At 39.8% G+C, this 20825-nt stretch overlaps 1 protein-coding gene across 10 annotated transcripts in view; it reads right to left on the reverse strand.

The window, feature by feature from the left end:
- Positions 1 to 20825, reverse strand: part of NBEA (neurobeachin) — an 881590-nt gene that overhangs the window by 315320 nt on the left and 545445 nt on the right. For all 10 annotated transcript variants that reach the window (XM_050937106.1, XM_050937099.1, XM_050937102.1 and 7 more), the window contains one exon: positions 11115 to 11239. In XM_050937106.1, the coding sequence (XP_050793063.1) occupies positions 11115 to 11239 (125 nt within the window). The remainder of the gene's footprint in view (positions 1 to 11114; positions 11240 to 20825) is intronic.

Consider the following 20825-nt stretch of genomic DNA (forward strand, 5'->3'; position numbering starts at 1 on the left):
AAAATGGAAAGACAATGCTGCTCCAACTGAAGCGGAATGGTTTACATGCCTGTCTCACATGGCTTCCTCTGTAATGATCACATTTAGATGGAAGAACAGAGGGGACTTATTTGATAACATCTGGAAACCTTTAATGCATTAGTACTACTACTACCACATACATATTTTAAAGTACTCTTCATTGTAATATCTAGATTAGTATCTACATAATATCAACCCATAAAGCAGATGCTACTCCTTAAAACTGCTTGTAATTGTCATCCTGTACTTGTATATAGGTTAAAACTAAGCATGCATTGCACTAAAGCTTTTCTTTGTAGTCATTAGCTTTTTGTTTCTTTCCTTTCTTTTATACATGTATATGTGTAATGTTTCTTAATTCAGTTGGGATTGGAAGGCTCTTGGGCCGTGGTTATGGGTTGTGTATTTCTAGTGGCCAACATTTTTTGTATTGTGTGTGTTACTATTTTTTTTTTCAGATCAAGCACTAACCTACTTTGAAAAGCTGCTACCTACAACATTTCTGTTGCTTGTATGTTTAGGGGAAAGACAAAGTATGAATTATAAGAAAAATCTGATTATCCATGAACAGAATGACATCGGAGGTGTTTTAGGAGGACCTTGATTATATGAAAATGTATTGTGTACGATACACCTAAAATTGCTCACAATAAAGCTTTAAAGATATGTGGATGGTGAATATTAAGGTATTTTTCTTCCGAAGATTACATTCTTAACCTCAGCCAATTGCTTTTTTTTGTTTGTTTTGTTTTCAGTCCATGAAAAGTTCCAACGAAAGAAAAGGCTTGATAATAAAAACAAATGAATTAGTATTAAATATAAAAGCTAAATTACTGTAAGTTGCGTCAGCCTCATATTTCATATTTCTTTAATTCATGTTTACTAAAATATTACATACATTCCAAAGTTTGAAATTTATTATTAATGTGCTGTCTTACCCTGAAAATTGACTCTAAAATGGTGTTTTGGAGATCTGACTCCATAACAAATCTGCTCAGTTTACAAGTAAAAATATTTTTTTCCCCTAATGCTTGCAAACTTGATCAGGGATCTGACAGTTGTGTTGCACAGGTATAATTCTGGAAGAAAATGGATTTTCACAGCTATAACTGAAGTTATAACTTGGTCTATCACATCTTTACTACCAGCAATAGGTCACTCTCATTGTAAGTATATGCTTGGTGAATGTAACTGTAACTAGATTTTACCCATCTTGTGAGGCTGCTACTGAGACCTTTAGCCAGAGATGATTCTATATCACATACCTTTAAATTTGCTTCCAATAATGTCCAATTTATCTAATAAATTTGCTCTAGGATACTTTTTAGATTTAGACTGTCAATTGGGGCAACCTCTGTGGACTATTCTCAGAGACAAGAGGAAGAAACATCTGTTATCTGAAGAGATACTGAAGGCAGGAAATCAGGTACCAGACCTGGAACACTAAGTGAAGATGTGAAACTGAAGAATGCTCATTGCTAAAAAGTGCTTTCAAGAGACTGACTGCAATCAGAAAAGGGCTTGAAGAAAGTGTAACGATTGCTAGGAGTGACACGGGAGGAAGCCTCAGGTTACAATTGTTCTTGAGTAGCTGAGATAAAAAGTTATAGGGATGGACAATTTACATAGCAGCTTTCCATAGGCAGACTAGGAGTTGCTCTGAATAGTGGTGGTATTTTACCAACAAGAAGCATTTTTACAACCTTACAGCAGAGCAAAAACTAGAGGTGAAAATCTTGACACGTCTGGGTAAGGGGAGATAATTAAAATAACATTTAGTTACTCTGACAAACCAACATGCAAGAGTGTGGAACCTCAAATGTGGAGTGCCCAGAAACTAGGGGGGGAAAAACAGCTCTCAGATAGACATGATTAGACATGGACTCAAAAGTTCAGGCATTTGATTTAACAGTGGGGCTCCTGAAGAAATGAAAGCAAACTGATTTTCAAGGGTTGAACACACACAGCCCTCACTGAAACATTGAGCATTGGTGACAGGTCCCAGAAAGAGCCAGATGTAGCAGCCTCCTTCAGCTAGAACAACTCTTGAAATCAGGTCACTTTTATTTAGATGCCTAAATATGAATTAGGGGCCTCGCTTTTGTCACACAGGGTTGAAAGCTGTTGCCATATTCCTCATTGAAAATACAACCGTAGTTGCACTTCAAAGGTTGGACATATAATTGGCAGGTTTTTCATTCTTGGGATTCATAGCCAATCATTGTGACCACTACAATCAACTTAATTGGCCAAGTTTTCCTGAGCACAGGCAGTAACAGTGGTTCAATACATTTTATACAAATGTTCAGCTACTTGGGCACTGATCTATTTATCTTTACTTTCTCTAGTGCAGGCTGCAAGTATGGTCTTTGCTGGACCTGGACCATGAATTTTGTTATGCACGACACCACAACTGTTTGTGGAAGTTAAGCTTTTGGGGAAGCAGCCCCAAGAGCTTGAATAAGCTCCCTATTCTGTTCTATAAATGTCCTTTGGGATAGTACTTTGTTTCACAGTCCTATCTGGGTGCTGTAGTGGCTCATCTAATCACTCACTGTTTGCAAGCTATTAAAGTAACCATATCAAAAGTGCAACTTCTTACCACACATATGCTTACCAGGTACATATTCCATCATATCGGCACACTAAATGACAGAACATAGAGTTTAATGCTTTTTACTCATGTTAGCACTGCAGAGTCCAAAAAAGTATAGAAAAAGGAGATGGATTCTATTCTCTCCTGTGCATTATTTATTTATTTATTACTAAGACTCAGTTAGTTCTACCTGTGCAACTCCATTAGAACTTCAATTTAAACAAACACACACTACCTTTCAAGTGTAAAACCAAAACTTCACTCAATATTGCCAGCTATTGTTAATTCAAACATGCTCTATTATATGGCTTATTCTTCTATGCTTAAGTACATTGGGGTATGAATGTATGACTGCATTCCCTTTGCAATCTTCAGAAAAATGAGATTCCTACCATACCTATCATAGTGAGGAAAGCACGAAACAAGCAACTTGGCATAGTGTATAGGATATTGGTATATTTGGAAAAGATACTTGTTAAAATCTTTCTAATTTTACACTCAGATGTGCAAATTATTTTAACAGCCTACAAACACTTTTGGCTTCGTGTATAGTATTCACAGTGTTAGAGATGGAAGAGACCTAACAGACCATCCAGTTCATCACTCTACACTTGCAGGCATGACTGTGAAACAGAGCACTACATAAAGGGTAGTTAAAAAACATCCATGGGGATTTGTTTTAAACTTCACATTGCTTCAATTTATCGAAGTGTTTTTACTTTATTTATTGAAGTGTTTTACAAAATATATTGGAAGGACAGAACAGGTCATGCAGGGGGAGGAGTGGCACTATATGTGAAAGAAAATGTAGATTCAAATGAAGTAAAAATCTTAAGCGAATCCACATGTTCCATAGAATCGCTATGGATAGAAATTTCATGCTCTAATAAAAATATAACATTAGGGATCTATTATCGACCACCTGACCAGGACAGTAATATTGATGATGAAATGCTAAGGGAAATTAGAGATGCTATCAAAATTAAGAACCCAATAATAGTGGGGGATTTCAATTATCCCCATATTGACTGGGAACATTTCACTTCAGGATGAAATGCAGAGATAAAATTTCTCGATACTTTAAATGACTGTTTCATGGAGCAGCTGGTACGGGAACCCACAAGGGGAGAAGCAACTCTAGATTTAATCCTGAGTGGAGCGCAGCAGCTGGTCCAAGAGGTAACTATAGCAGGACCACTTGGAAATAGTGACCATAATACAATAGCATTCAACATCCCTGTGGGGGGAAGAACACCTCAACAGCTCAACACTGTGGCATTTAATTTCAAAAGAGGGAACTATACAAAAATGAGGGGGTTAGTTAAACAAAAGTTAAAAGTGAAAATCCCTGCAAGTTGCAAGGGCCCTTTTTAAAGACACCATAATAGAGGCCCAACTTCAATGTATACCCCAAATTAAGAAACACAGTAAAAGAACTAAAAAAGAGCCACTGTGGCTTAACAACCATGTAAAAGAAGCAGTGAGAGATAAAAAGACTTCCTTTAAAAAGTGGAAGTCAAATCCTAGTGAGGCAAATAGAAAGGAGCACAAACACTGCCAGCTGAAGTGCAAGAGTGTAATAAGAAAAGCCAAAGAGGAGTTTGAAGAACAGCTAGCCCAAAACTCCAAAGGTAATAGCAAAATGTTTTTTAAATACATCAGAAGCAGGAAGCCTGCTAAACAACCAGTGGGACCCCTTGACGATCGAAATACAAAAGGAGCGCTTAAAGACGATAAAGTCATTGCGGAGAAACTAAATGGATTCTTTGCTTCAGTCTTCACGGCTGAGGATGTTAGGGAGATTCCCAAACCTGAGCTGGCTTTTGTAGGTGACAAATCTGAGGAACTGTCACAGATTGAAGTGTCACTAGAGGAGGTTTTGGAATTAATTGATAAACTCAACATTAACAAGTCACCGGGACCAGATGGCATTCACCCAAGAGTTCTGAAAGAACTCAGACGTGAAGTTGCGGAACTATTAACTAAGGTTTGTAACCTGTCCTTTAAATCAGCTTTGGTACCCAATGACTGGAAGTTAGCTAATGTAACATCAATATTTAAAAAGGGCTCTAGAGGTGATCCCGGCAATTACAGACCGGTAAATCTAACATCGGTACCGGGCAAATTAGTTGAAACAATAGTTAAGAATAAAATTGTCAGACACATAGAAAAACAAACTGTTGAGCAATAGTCAACATGGTTTCTGTAAAGGGAAATCGTGTCTTACTAATCTATTAGAGTTCTTTGAAGGGGTCAACAAACATGTGGACAAGGGGGATCCAGTGGACATAGTGTACTTAGATTTCCAGAAAGCCTTTGACAAGGTTCCTCACCAAAGGCTCTTATGTAAATTAAGCAGTCATGGGATAAAAGGGAAGGTCCTTTCATGGATTGAGAACTGGTTAAAAGACAGGGAACAAAATGTAGGAATTAATGGTAAATTCTCAGAATGGAGAGGGGTAACTAGTGGTGTTCCCCAAGGGTCAGTCCTAGGACCAATCCTATTCAATTTATTCATAAATGATCTGGAGAAAGGGGTAAACAGTGAGGTGGCAAAGTTTGCAGATGATACTAAACTACTCAAGATAGTTAGGACCAAAGCAGATTGTGAAGAACTTCAAAAAGATCTCAGAAAACTAAGAACTTCAAAAAGATCTCACAAAACTAAGTGATTGGGCAACAAAATGGCAAATGAAATTTAATGTGGATAAATGTAAAGTAATGCACATTGGAAAAAATAACCCCAACTATATGATGGGGGCTAATTTAGCTACAACGAGTCAGGAAAACATCTTGGCGTCATCGTGGATAGTTCTTTGAAGAAGATGTCCACGCAGTACGCAGAGGCGGTCAAAAAAGCAAACAGGATGTTAGGAATCATTAAAAAGAGGATAGAGAATAAGACTGAGAATATATTATTGCCCTTATATAAATCCATGGTACGCCCACATTCCCAATACTGTGTACAGATGTGGTCTCCTCACCTCAAAAAAGATGTTCTAGCACTAGAAAAGGTTCAGAAAAGGGCATCTAAAATGATTAGGGGTTTGGAGAGGGTCCCATATGGAGGAAAGATTAAAGAGGCTAGGCCTCTTCAGCTTGGAAAAGAGGAGACTAGGAGGGGATACAATAGGGGTATATAAAATCATGAGTAATGTGGAGAAAGTGGATAAGGAAAAGTTATTTACTTATTCCCATAATACAAGAACTAGGGGTCACCAAACGAAATTAATAGATAACAGGTTTAAAACAAATAAAAGGAAGTTCTTCTTCACACAGCACACAGTCAACTTGTGGAACTCCTTACCTGAGGAGGTTGTGAAGGCTGGGACTATAACAATGTTTAAAAGGGAACTGGATAAATTCACAGTGGCTAAGTCCATAAATGGCTATTAGCCAGGAAGGGTAAAGAATGGTGTCCCTAGATTCTGTTCATCAGAGGATGGAGATGGATGGCAGGAGAGAGATCACTTGATCATTGCCTGTTAGCTTCACTCCCTCTGGGGCACCTGGCATTGGCCACTGTTGGTAAACAGATACTTGGCTAGATGGACCTTTGGTCTGACCCAGTACGGCCGTTCTTATGCTCTTATTTATTAGCAATCTCAATCATTTACAGTAGTTTGTACCAAACATGGAAACCTCAATATGTATAAACTGGTCAATAATGAGCCTACAGTTAAATACTAGGCCAGGGATCGGCAACCTCTGGCACGTGGTGGGCCGGGCCAGTTTGTTTACCTGCCATGTGGGCAGGTTCGGCTGATGCCAGGCCAATGGGGGCGGCAGGAAGCAGCGAGGGATGTGCTGGCCGCGGCTTCCTGCTGCCCCCATTGGCCTGGGATGGCAAATGGCAGCCAGTGGGAGCTGCAATTGGCTGAACCTGCCAACGCGGCAGGTAAACAAACTGGCCCAGCCCACTAGGGTGCTTACCCTGGCGGGCCGCATGCCAGAGGTTGCCAACCCCTGTACTAGGCAGTATTGATAACACTTACAGAAGACTTCTTAGAATGTAATCATAGTACACCTAGATAGGTGGATGAACATTAAAAAATAGATATTTCCTATAGAAAGTAGCCATCTCCACTATCAGAATAAGCTTTACCCCCCGTTACCCCCTGTTTTAGCTCTTTAAGGAGGAAACAAACATTATGATATTGTTTCTCTGAAACAGGTGTACAGACCACAGACATATTTGCCATTCCCAAGACTTTTCTATTCCTTTATGACTGCGTCATATTATTACAGTATCCATGCATCCACCATCAACGCTGATTTAATTCTAGATTAGTTGTAGAGCAGTCTTTTATTCATCAAGGTCATATCTTGATGGCTACACAAACTCAGATAAATCAGGTGTTAAGCAGGCACATCTCCAAGGAACACAGAAACTCTCATCTGCAATCCTCAGCATACCTTATTATTTATTGCCAAAGAAATGACTGATTAATTTTGTCATCTTTGCTCTGTGTTTTTTTGCTCGGCTGAAGCTGCCTGCTCTCTTTTGCAATGCCTGATCAGACCTATTTAAGTTGATGCCTTTGATCGTAGACACAGAGGAGCTTGCTGACTTAGGCTTTAACTAAACATTCCTGCACTGCAATATTTATGTACAAAACCCGGTCTGATAACTGACAGTCAATGTAGATAACAAAAAACTTATAAGATGCTTTCCAGTATACTCATATCCAAAATAGCATTTCTTGTACTAGTTATCAGTCTAGATTTAAGGTTGCTATTGAAGTAACATTTAAAAAAATATTTTTTTTATCAATAGTTCATTTTCCACAAATAAAATATTTGAGGTCAGGGAATAACCTGTTAGTTGGAAACTGCATATTATGATTTTAAAAAACTGCTTTCAAATCCTTGTGTACAGTGACATTATATTGCATTTTTTACATTAACAGCATTTTACTATTAAACTATTCCAACATAAAATTATCAAACAAAATGAATAAAAAAATGCAATGAAAATAAAATACCATGGAAAAAAATTCTATGCCTCCAGCTCTTTATTAATCACATTCCAACACCAGAGGCTGAAAGTACATCAAACTGCACCAAATCCTTTTCACATGACAACCTCATAAATTATTCAACTCATTAGTATCACCAAGAGGCATAAAAATAACATCAGTGTTAAGGATGTTTTCTCACAGTGAAAGGTCAACTAAAAGTTTCAATATTAAAATCCATATATCCAAGCCTCTGAAAAGTAAGTACATCAAGGTGGAATCTATGGGTTTTAACTTCAATGCATGCTGTTTAAAATTCCACCAGAATGCCGCAACACCATACTTTTAATTTATTTATGGGAAAGCTGCATATCAGATACATTTACTGCCAACAAGATAACTTCCATCTACTGTAAACTGAAACACAACCAATGAGAGTTTGACTTGCACTGCCCCAGCAATACTTCAGCTTTATTCACCTGCATGTTAAAGGTAAATGGGGTTCCCTTTTGAATGCTGAAATGTAACAGAAGGGGCACATTAAGCTGTGGTGTGGAGGGGGATATAAGAGGACATCATTTGCATTATAAGGGCATGAAACAAAGTCCACTGAAGTAAATGGCAAAACTTCCATTAACTTAAAAAATGGTGCTGAATCAGGCCTTAAGAGGCCGATGTTAGGGATTGTAAACCAGTTTCCTTTTTGCTTTCAGGCTGGGTTGAAATCAGAATTTTTACATATTTAAATATGAACAGGCTCCTCAAAATTGCAATTCTGTATTAAAGTAGAATAGAGACTAGGGCTAAAATTAATATTTGTTTCTGAAAAGGAACATCATAATTGTTACAGCAGTTCAAACTAAAGATTTGACATCTGCCTCTGACAGTGGCTCTATACTGGATGCCTCAAAGGAAGGTGGGGGAAAATAAACACATCACTGTGTCAAATGTGCAATACTATATGCCATAAGGGAAAACTAGTTCTTGACCCCAGCTATTGATCAGCTTATACCCTGAAGCATTACAATTGACAGCCTTTATATTTTAATAAATAATATACTATCTAGTACAGTGGCGGGCAAACTTTTTGGCCAGAGGGCCACATCTGGGTATGGAAGTTGTATGGCTGGGCCATGAATGCTCACAAAATTGGAGGTTGGGGTGCAGGAGGGGGTGACGGCTCTGGTTGTGGTTGCGAGCTCTGGGGTGGGGCCAGAAATGAGGACTTCAGGGAATGGGAGGGGGTTGGCGGGCGGGGGGGGTGAGCGCTCTGGCTGGGGGTGTGGGCTCTGGGGATGAGGGTTGGGGGTGCAGGAGGGTGTTCCTGGCTGGCACCAAGGGGTTCAGAGGGCAGTATGGCGATCAGGCCTGGAGCAGAGGGTTGGGGTGCAGGAGGGGGTCAGGGGTGCAGACTCTGGATGGCACTTACCTCAAGCAGCTCCCAGAAGCAGCAGCGTGTCCCCCCCTCTGGCTCCTATGCAGAGGCATGGCCAGATGGCTCTGCGCACTACCCCATCCACAGGCACTGTCCCAGCAGCTCCCATTGGCCACGAGTTCCTGGCAAATAGGAGCTCAGGGGTGGCGCTTGGGGTGGGGGGAAGCATCCAGAGCACCCTGGCTGCCCCTACATATAGGAGCCGGAGGGGGGAATGCCACTGCTTCCGGGAGCCACGACATACGCGGAGTGGGAAAAGCACCCAACCCCACTCCCTGGTAGGAACTCGAGGACCAGATTAAAACATTTGCAGAGCCGGATACAGCCCTGAGCCACAGTTTTCCCACCCCTGAGCTAGTATAATTGTACATGCTGATATTCATTTAAATGTCTAATCTTTTCTGAAGCTCACTACAAGTTACTTGCCTCAGTAATATCCTGAAGTGATGAGTTCCACAGATTAACTATATAGCATGAATTATATCTAAGACTCAAAACTTCCCGTGACTTCACTGAGAGCTCTGGCTGCAAATGGGCTGCATGATTTAGCTCATATTTGCATAAAATGATTTTCCTTGCACCAATTTTCAGTATGCTACTTTTAAACTTATTTAAGAATAATGCTGGCTCAAGTTTGTTTACATCCAAATATAGTGGAAATTAATACTGGGGCCATTTTATTTTCAATTAGAAATATAAATTAAAAAGGTGGACAGGACCCTTTCCTGAAAAAAAATGCCTTTGTAGATGTCTACAGAACTGCACAAGCCCTAATTCTGAAAAATGTATCTCCTTCTAGACTCTTGCACCACTAAGGTTCATTCTGCTGTCCAGAGGCATGACCCCATGCTCCAGGTGTCCCTAAACCTCTAACTGCCAGAAGCTGGTACTGGATGACACGGGATGGATCACTCGATAATTGCCTTGTTCTGTTCATTCCTTCTAAGCATCTGGCATTGACCACTGTCAGAAGACAAGATACTGGGCTAGATGAAACATTGGCCACTCTTATGTTCTTATAAACCCCTGAAACTAACTCTCTGGTGTCACAGGTGAGTCTTGTAAGCATGTCCCAATAAAAGACTGTCCACAAAAGCCTATCACCCCTCCAGGTGTTTGGAGATTAGCTCTGAAGTTCCTCTGTTCAACAGAGCAGGGCCAGCAGGGTAGAAATCTGAAATCCGAAGCCCCACCTGGAGTTGAAGCTGAAGCCTGAGCAGTGGAGCTTTGTGGGGGGGCCCCTGTAGCATGGGGTCCCAGTCAACTGCCCTGCTTGCTACCCCCTAACACCAGCCCTGTCTTTTACATGCAAATAATCAGTGCTGTGGCACAGGTGGGCCATGGAGTTTTTATAGCATGTTGGGTGGGCCTCAAAGAAAAGTTTGAGAACCTCGCGATAAAGTGCTTGGCTCATGACTGCCCAAAAGCACTGAGCACAACTGCTAAGCAGCTTTGTTTAAACAACGGTTCACTGACGTATTTCACAATTTGCAGATAAATATTGCTCCTGGTTTAGATTATGTATGCCAAATTAATGTTTTCAAGATTTTTACAGAAAAATTATAAACCTCATTGAAAAGAGGTCTTATATGGAAGTGCTATGCTATATCATCTCACTGGCCTAAGAGTCGTACTCTGCCAAGCAGGAGAGTCAGGTTTGATTCCTTATCCCAGTCTGAATCCTAGGGCCAACAGAGTCTGGGAATGCTTGAAAGGCAGTGGAAGCACTAATAAGGGGTACCATGGCATAGGGGGGTGGCCTTTATGTATATATGTGGCACTTTTTCAAGCCAATAGGTATAATTGAAGGTGGCACCGCCAAAGACCCATCACGCCCCCCAGCTGTGCCGCTGCTCTAAACCTGGTTCTGCTACTGCTGAAAGAAATACTGCTAAGCCTTTGGGAACTAGGAAGAGTGAGTGTTTCACAGCATCCAAGAGCAATTCCTCTGGCCCAACAAGAAATGAGGCTGAAAGAATTCCTGTTACAGCTTCCTAAAACCAGGATGTGAGAGAAAAAAAATGACAACCCTCAGCACTCTAATATGGACATAGAAGTCACCAAAGTAGCCCCCTTATTAAAAAGGGGGTGAGTTAGTACTGACCATATTCCACAGCAGCTTTGAGGAGGGCATCAGAATGAGTGGATCCGAAAGCATTGCGAACAAATCGCCTTCGCCGGCGCAGATCATCCTCCCAATAATCCAAGCGCCAGAAGTCATGCAGTTGGCTACAAAATAGAGAACACATGTCAGTACCTACCAGAACTTGCACTGTTTTTACATATAGCAAATACATATAATTTCAGTACTGCTCCTATATTTCAGTGGCATTAAGGAAAATATTCCAGCAAAAATATATATTACAAAAATGTGCAATATTCGAACATTTTTACTCCTAGGTAGGCATTAAAGAGCTCAGCCCTGCCCGTCTCAGAATGCTCTGTCTACTGCTAAAAACATTAATCACAGTGAGCCCATTAACAAATGCAGCATCAAATTACAAGTATTAATGGCACAGCTTGATTTCTTTTACAGTGTTTTTAACAAGGTTAGTAAATCATAGAATGGATCTCAGTGCAAATAGTTTGCAATTTAATGACTATGGTCCCTTAGCAGACTGAACTTAGAAGTATAAAATATTGCCCACTTGAATTTTGTGGAACTATGATTAAACTAATGTGCTGAAATATTCATTGAAATAATTCCCCATTGCCCCCAGCAACCTGAGAAAATTGCAGTTTTATTCATTATTAATAACACTGAATTAGAACTGCAAAAAATTTCACCATGTGGTGATTGTCTTGGTACATTATTATTCCAACACTAACGGAGTCCTTGGATGATTTTATAGCTTCCAGCTAATACAAGCCATTAACAACCATGACCATCTTCATGTTACGTTTCTTTTTTGCATTCAGAACCAATATTAAAGTTCCAGAGATTGAGACAGAAACCATTGTTAATCTATATCCAACTGAAAATGCAAATTCATGTCATCCTTTGGTGTTCATTTTAACTTCATTACTAAATATGGGACTGGATGACTGTTTAGTAAACATCCAAACAATATTAGCATTAAGATCGTGGTGGAACATTTCATCAACCTGTCCAACAGCAATGAAAGACTGTGCTTTAAATGACTGCATGCCTTCATTATGAGTAGTAGTTGTACTGCCAGCCACTCCTAGCGGCATCATGACTGTGTGCAAAGGCACAACAGACCCCTTCCACAACCTTTTAAAGGGAATGCATGACACATTTGCCCAATCACTGACCCAACTGTACTGGCTGGTGCAGTGGATTGTATGTTAGCACAGGGAGTGCTACCCTGTAATTGTTACTAGACTCACATGGCTTTATTATGCCAAAATTGCAAGGACGACAGTGTGTCTGACCCCTGCTTAGGGGCTCAAAGGCTCATTGAGCAGAAATAAGGGGACAGGTACAATCTAGGCCTCTCTTTCTCTGCTTTGATACAAATGACCTTTATTTAGATTTATGAAACAGCATCAAACCCACACACACATTTTATCATATTATCTTTGTTAATAACCAATTAAAAGATTTTTTACTGTGTGGACGAAAGAAAGAAAAATATTTAATGAGTAACTAATGAAAGATTAACAAAATCTCTTCCTTGTTCCCATTTAAAAATATAAACATAATGGAACAGGAGCAGCAAAGGCCTTATTTTTTAAAAAACACACAGATTTTGTGGCTGTTCTTTGTGAAAATTTGTTTGCTACCACCTAAAAAAGGGCCACTGATTTGAGACGAATGACATAATATTGCACAGATAAGAAATCCATACTAAACTTAGGAATATTCGCCTTTTGAGATATATTTTGATTTTAAATCATATTCCATGGTGATAGAACATTAATCAGTTTGAACAATGAAAAATACTGTATTCTCTTAACCAACAATAAAGCAAAATAGCTTTCAAAGCAAGTGTTTTAACAAAGAGACAACAAAAAACAGGTAAGATTGTTATGGGAAAATACCCTGCCTTAAGGGCCTCATAAATAAATAATAAAATAAATTAACGCAAGCTTGAAACCTGAAATACAAAATCTTGCCTTCAAATCAAAATTTCAAAAACAAAACCCTCAAAAGAATCTCAAGTTTGGTTTTACCTTGTTTTTGATCACAGAGTAAACAGCTTTTCACAGTACAACAACTTTTTCTTCCCTAGATTTTCCTTTTTCCTGTAAAGATGCTACAATGTCACCAATCTCAAGCTACAGCAACCTCCATCCTTCCAACAAGCAACCCTATACCTTACAATCTCTGCTGATCTAGAAACAGTTCCACCCCACCAAGGTACAATGGGACATGAGGATGCACACCACCTCAGAGGACTGAGCCCCAATAATTAGGCCCCTAGCCATCAAAATATGGCTGGCAAGGGTCAGGTGGGAATTTTGTTGCGTCTTCATACAGGATGATGGGTGATCCAGACAAGATTGCTACCTAATGCTTTCTAAACAACGATTTGATTTAACAAACTAAGAAGCAGAAGACTCTTCATTGGAGAGATGACAGCATGGCTTTAATGAGTCTCCCAGCTTTTTGCCAGCCCTTGGAGAGAGACTGAGTTCATAACCACATTGTTATTGCTTACATGGTACTGTGCAACATTAGCACTGGCTCACTCATCACAGTCTATAGTGTAATTAAATTAAAATTATTGTATAATGAAAAATTATCTTGCATTTAACAGCATACCTCACCCAGTGGGATCCAAAGCACTTTACAAACTATATTACCTGTACATACTATCCCATCAAAGAGAGTATATTAAAAAAAACTTCAAGGTTGCATGGTATATTCAAACGTTAGAAAATGCCAAAGTTAAGGTTGCACATGTGACCTCATCTCTGTCCCCTTGTGCATATGCCTTGCAACATAGTTTAACTTTAACATGATCACACATTTCTCAAATACAATATAATTCTGCAATAATGTATTTAGTTTTTAGACTCATTTAGCATCTTGCATTTGTTTTCATTCTCATAACACGACATTTACATATTTAACTTCTATAAGCATTATATACGAAGGAATTATTTTTTCCATTCTTCTCTTCTTCAACAGCCACTGAACTGCCTTTGCTCAGCTCATATTTTCTGGGGTAGTAGGGAAAATCACCTTCAAGCTGAGTCTAATTCATAAAATTTCAGCCTGAAAGGTTAAAGTTGGGGAAAGTTATGAATAATTTAGATTATAAAAGAACCTTAACTGTAGCAGTTACTGTGCTGTCCATTGCTATAGGTTGCTAATGACAACAATGTATTACCTATCACATGACAAAGAAGGGGGGAAGAAGGAGGCAATATTAAGCTCCCTATTACCTCTGAACAGGGGATATGCTATAGCTGCGGGGAGAGAAACTGACTACAAATCTGAAATCCAATGGGGTGGAATTACAAAGTTAACACATATGGAAGTTGAACCAAGGAAAAGAAATACTCTTGGGGAGCAGGCAGGAAACTACCACTCTGGCATTTTCTTTTTCAAATCTCTGTGAAACATAAGTGAGATAGAAAAAAAAAAAGCAACAGAACCAGGAAAGCCTATCCTGCAAAAATAGCAGATTTTGGATCACTTAATACAACAAAGAGCTCAAGTTCTGGTGGAGTCTTGTGGGAGTTAATACTGTAAAAGTAACTAAACTACTAATTATTACCATCTGATGCAAAGATGTTGTCAAGGCCTCACAGGCAGAACATAAGTTGTGGCATTAAGCTGTTTGTGTAGAAGTTGGTAATTGAGTTGTAAACTAAAGGTTTCTGGATCTTAACCTGTTATGCTCCCAACATACTGCCAACTCTAAGCAAAACTTTCAATATGATGATAGAAACTCCTCCTTGCCTTATTGCTGGAGACAACAGAGGTATGAAAAACAGATGGGTTAACGTACAGTAACTTCTGAATTGTTGAGTTTTATCATTGTAAAAATCATCAGGGCGTCTTATATACTTTTGATATATTGGGGGAGGACTGTTTCCCCATATTCTATTTTGCCATATATTTCTTGGGATCAGAGTAAATTTATTGCAATATTATGGTTTGATGATTTAATTGGGAATTGGTCCTGCTTTGAGCAGGGGGTTGGACTAAATGACCTCCTGAAGTTCCTTCCAACCCTGATATTCTATGATTCTAAAGAGATAAAGAAGAAAAAAGCTATGAACATAATCCTGAACCTAATGCTCTTAAACTTATTTGCTCTAAAAGTCTGGTGCTAAAGAATGCATTAAATTCAGAGTAGCAGCTGTGTTAGTCTGTATCCACAAAAAGAACAGGAGTACTTGTGGCACCTTAGAGACTAACATTTATTTGAGCATAAGTTTTCATGGGCTACAGCCCACTTCATCAGATGCATAGAATGTAACATATAGTAAGCATATATAACATACAGAGAACATGAAAATGTTGGAGTTACCCTACCAACTCTAAGAGGCTAATTAATTAAGAGAAAAAACTTTTGTAGTGATAAGCAAGATAGCCCATTACAGACAGTTTGACAAGAAGGTGTGAGGATACTTAACATGGGGAAACAGATTCAATGTTGGTAGGGCAACTCCCACCTTTTCATGTTCTCTGTACGTTATCTATATCTCCTTACTATACATTCCATTCTATGCATCCAATGAAGTGGGCTGTAGCCCATGAAAGCTTATGCTCAAATAAATGTGTTAGTCTCTAAGGTGCTACAATTAAAGTTGCCTACCATCTGGATTACATACTTGGATGTCATAGTGGTAGTCACTTTAGAAATACTTAAGATAGAGAACACTGATCTATGAAAAAATTTCAGGAGTGAACAATCTTTAATGACTCTAGTGGTCAATACTTCAACTTAGCTTACCCAAAAGATGGCAGCACCTCAAGCAGAACTGTTCTTCCCTAACATCATGGTAGGCACTGGTTCAATCCTGACAGAGGAAAAGTACCAGCAAATCAACAATAACCCTTCCTGCAACACCTGGATTTTTCCTAGAGGTTCTAATTATTGACCTGACTTGATTTCGCAATGCCTGAAAAGATATCTTGAGGTGGTCTGCCAGCAAGCCTCATTGTATCTATCCTGCATGGTGTATTGATATGCAATAAATCCTGAATTATGTTTTATAGACAGACCCAATATTTTCCATGTTCAATAAGATGGCAAGACATATATACATTCCAGAGCTATATAAGCATATTTTGTATCTGTCCAAAGGTATATAAGCTTGTTATCTGCTGCTACTTCTTTCCTGTTTCTTATCTGTAGCATTCTCTCTTACCGGTAGTTATTTATCTTTTGCTGATGACTAACACCACTATCTCTACTTCCTAATTTATACTGAAGCACAACCCACAACTGACAATGAATATTTTACCTTTCTCAAAGTCTTAAAGATAACATATTTCTTAATAAGAGGCAGTGCTAGCCACCTGAGGTCCCTAAACAGGAATATTTTTGACCTCTCCTCCTTACTTATACCTCACTCACGTCCTAAAGATACTAACTGCATTATTCCCACAAACCAACACATATTAATACACTCATTTAAAAGTCCATGTTAAATAAGATGAATGGTATTTTGGGGGTAATACTAAATTGGGGTCCCCTTGAGCTGCTTGAGGCCCTAAACAATTGCTCAGTCTGCTTATGCCTAGAGTCACCACTGTTCTTGATGTAATGGAAGAAATGACCCCCTAAAAACAATGAAAATAAAAATATGATATATAGAAATGAAGTTAATTAAAGTTAAAACATGAGCTGGATTAGAGACTGGAATCATTCCATACCTTTAGAAATGAAGAATTATGTTTAAACTCCTGTACTTCGTACTTGAAAATGAGAGTATGTAACATTTTAATTTAAGAACACATTAGTAGGGTTGCCTAATGTAATTCCTTACCAAATGGAAACTGAAAAATAAAAAAAATATATATGACTCAAAGCTATGTTTACTTCTGTGAAATACTGGGAGCATAGAATCAAGTCACTTGGTTCATTTATTTTAGTGAAAAGCACAATATTTCAATAAGCCAACCTTAATTAATAAGATTTAATTATTAATATTTTTTATTTCCAGGGCTAACATGATTATGTGCAATTTCTCAACCATCCCCCACTCCCCAATTTTACATCAGTTAAGTGACATTCAGCATCAGGACTGTTTTAAGAAAGACTGCATAGGTATGCATATATAATAGAAAAATACATCATCGTGACAAAATATAGAAAGTTGCTATTTAAATTCTTGTGGAACCAAGAGTTTATAGTCTCCAACAATGGAACCAATTTCTGGTAGTTTGGCACAGTACAGCAGAGGGCAAATTTTAGATACTTCAGAAAGGAATACATTTTTCACCCTTTAGTTGGGCAAACAGCATTTCAAAAGTTAACTCTACAATAGATGACCTGGAAAAGCCTTCATGACAGATTTAACTGTAAAAGTATTTATTTATTGCAAACAACAAAATAATACATATCTTTATTATCCTCTAATAGGAAAGAAGGAACTGCAGCAAAATGGTGATAATACAATGTTATCTATAACTACAGAACACCTGTAAAACATTTAATTTAGAATGGTGTGGTATATTTAATTTAGAAATCAGGAAATTATAAACCTCTATGAGCATATTGCTTTGGAGCTCATGATAAATCACTGCATGGACTCCAGCAGGAGGCAAACCAACAGAGGTTTATTGTGGGCAGTCATCCCCTTTGGGGTGGAGGGGTGTCAACAGCAGTAGTCTCATTTAATCCATAAAAGGTCCTGAATAAAACAGTGAAACATACCAGAAATCCCTGAAAAAGGGAACAAAATAGTCCCAGGTAATAAAATGAATACAACATTCCTGTGTCAGGCCTACCTTCCCTCAAGCAGACTCTGGCATCTAACAGTCTATGGTCAGGTCCTTGGCCCCAGTCAGGCCCTCCTTCAGAAAGTTAGCACAAGAGATCTGCTCTTGCTCCCTAGCCTCCCCTCAATGGAGCTGGCTTAGCTCTCTTCTTTTAACCACCTCCTTCAAGCCTGATAACTCTTACAGGTGCAGCGGGATGGGACTGATTGACCCCACAGCAGTTTATCAACCCTTTCCTGACCAGTGTAGGGTTTATACAGTCCATCAAAGCCTAACTGAATTTTAGTTTTATAGCTTTTATAACACACTTTGGAATGACAGGAAATGTTAGCAAGAGTGTGTTCTTGTGGCAAGTAGGGTTGCCAACTTTCTAATAGCACAAAACTGAACATCCTTGCCCCACCCCCTGCCTTGCCACTTCACCAAGGCCCTGCCCCTTCTAAGGCCCCACCACTGCTCACTCCATCCCCTTTTCCTCTGTCGCTTGCTCTTCCCCACTCTCACTTACTCGCTTATTTTCACTGGGCTGGGGCAGGGGATTGGGGTGCAGGATGGGATGAGGGCTCCAGCTAGGGGTGCAGGCTCCAGGGTGGGGCCAGAAATGTGGGGCTTGAGGGTTGAAGTGCGGGAGGGGGTGAAGGCTCTGGGCTGGATGTTCTAGCTCCAGGATGGGGCCAGAAATGAGGGGTTCAGGGTGTAGGAGGTGGCTCTCTCTATTTTATTGAATGGGGCTGAGGTATGGGGGGAGGTGAGAGCTCTGGCTGGGAGTGTGGGCTCTGGGGTAGGGCTGGGAATGAGGGGCTTGGAGTGTAGGAGGGGGCTCTGGGCTGAGGTGTAGGCTCCAGGAGGGAGATTGGGTGCGAGAGGGGCTCAGGGTGGGGGGGGGGGTGAAGGCTCTGGGATGGGGCCAGGTGGGATTGGGGTACAGGAGGGAGCTCTGGGCTGGGGCCAAGTGGTCTGGAGTATGGGATAGGGGCTCTGGGCTGGGGCAGGGGTGTGGGCTCTGGGAGGAAGTTTGAGTGTAGGAGGGGGCTCAAGCAGGGGATTGGGGTATGGTTGGGGGTGTGAGGTGAGGGCTCTGGGAAGGAGTTTGGGTGTAGGAGGGGGCAGGGAGCTGGGGTGAGGGAGGGGGTGTGGGCTTTGGGCGGCACTGAATGAAATGGAGAGAGATTTTTTGTGTCTCAGAAATGTACAAGCTAAAATGGAAAGTGTCCTACTTTATATAGTTTATCTAAAGAATAAAAACTTTATCTTCTGCTGCCAGTATCTTCCCATATGCCTAAGTCCCCTGATATATTCTTATTTCTCCTTTAAACAATTTTTCACCATGTGAAAGTTCAGCACAGTGGAAGGGAGGGCAAATGTGGCTTCAAGCCACCTTTACACCCTTGAGATTCTGGGCTGTTCCAGAGAGTCAGTATGGTCTTTGATGTACATTTATGACAGCCTTCCAAGAGCTGCCTACTCTCTGCTTCAGACACCCACGTGGTGCTCACTACTATATCTCTGCCTGCTCCTGCCATGTCCCCTGGACCAAGGTTAGTGGGATGGGCAGCAGCCTAACATAGTGTGTGAATATATACTGTGAGAATTCTCCCATGGCTCCTCATGTGTTGTTTATGCCACTGAAACAGTATACAGACGACCATATATGGAAATACATAGAGGGTGAAGCCAAATCCCTCCCATGTTGTGCAGGTCATATATGCACACTGGATTCTTTAGGGAAGGAGTTATGAAAACATTTCATACTCTCTTAAGCCTCCAGCACATTGCTTTGGTTCAGAAAAAGAGCTTTTTTTTGTTTGTTTCACCTTTTTAAAAAAAAACTTTTGAATCTCTATTGTCATTTGTAAGAGGAAGGAGAGCAAGTCTCTATCCATCCTTCAGCCAATCAGCATGGTAGCTCTGTGATAGCAGCTTCACTGCTGTGAACTGCGCTCCCTATTATGCTGCTGGTGAGCCTTCATGTTTGCATGGGATACTATAACTTGTCGTTTGCTGCATGTCACCTATAGTTAGTGCCACTGGGTGCAGATGAGCATGGAGGACAGTGCCAGTGCACAAGTCCAAAGAGAACCCTAGGCAGGGGATTGGCTACCAGATGGAACAGATTAGGTTTGGATACGTTGTATTAAGGAAGAGGAACAAGCCTGCAGGCACGGGAGAAAGGAGAAGGGAAGTTGTTTGGGAAAAAGTGTGGGCCACTGCTTTAGAAGGAGGAGATCACAAAATCCTCTCTCTTTGTAAAGTGGGGACAGCAATACAGGAAAAAAATGGAGAATTGCTGAGCTGCAACAATTTTAGGAATCAATTATATTTTTCCATAATATAAACAAGGAAAAAATCCAGGCAATACCTGTGACGGAGTATACATGATAAGAGGTTGTGTGAGATGAAAGAAAATTATATATCGTGACAAACGTTTTCCAATAGAAGAATGAAGAAAAGAAATCTTGTTATGTATTAGCAATGGATGTTAATGAAGATGAATTGTTCCCTTCTGCTTCCTAATACTTTAAAGTATAAAAACCACAAGCTAACTCTTACACAGCACACATTGCATTAGGTGTAAACTGAACGTTAATTTCATCAGTCAGAATATCTAAAAAGCAAATGAATTAGGTAAGAATGATACAGTAGGTGGTAGTTCAGAAATATAAATCAGTAGATAATGTGATCATATTAGAGGAACTTATTTCTGACTGCTGCTTCACTGAGAAACAATGACTGCTGCTTATGCCAAACCGGTGTGACATGTTACTCAAAATCACACACCATGTTGCAATGACTTAAAAAAACAAAGAATTATTGCACATAGACAAAGACTAATATTGGCAGCATAAACCAACATGCATAAGTTAGACAATTTATACAGGGAAAAGGTTTTAGTCATAAAAATCACAAAAGCTGTGTTATGATTTTCAAAGTAAGATTCAGAGAACG

This window comes from Gopherus flavomarginatus, chromosome 1, assembly GCF_025201925.1.
Source record: "Gopherus flavomarginatus isolate rGopFla2 chromosome 1, rGopFla2.mat.asm, whole genome shotgun sequence".
In the NCBI taxonomy this organism is placed as follows: domain Eukaryota; kingdom Metazoa; phylum Chordata; order Testudines; family Testudinidae; genus Gopherus; species Gopherus flavomarginatus.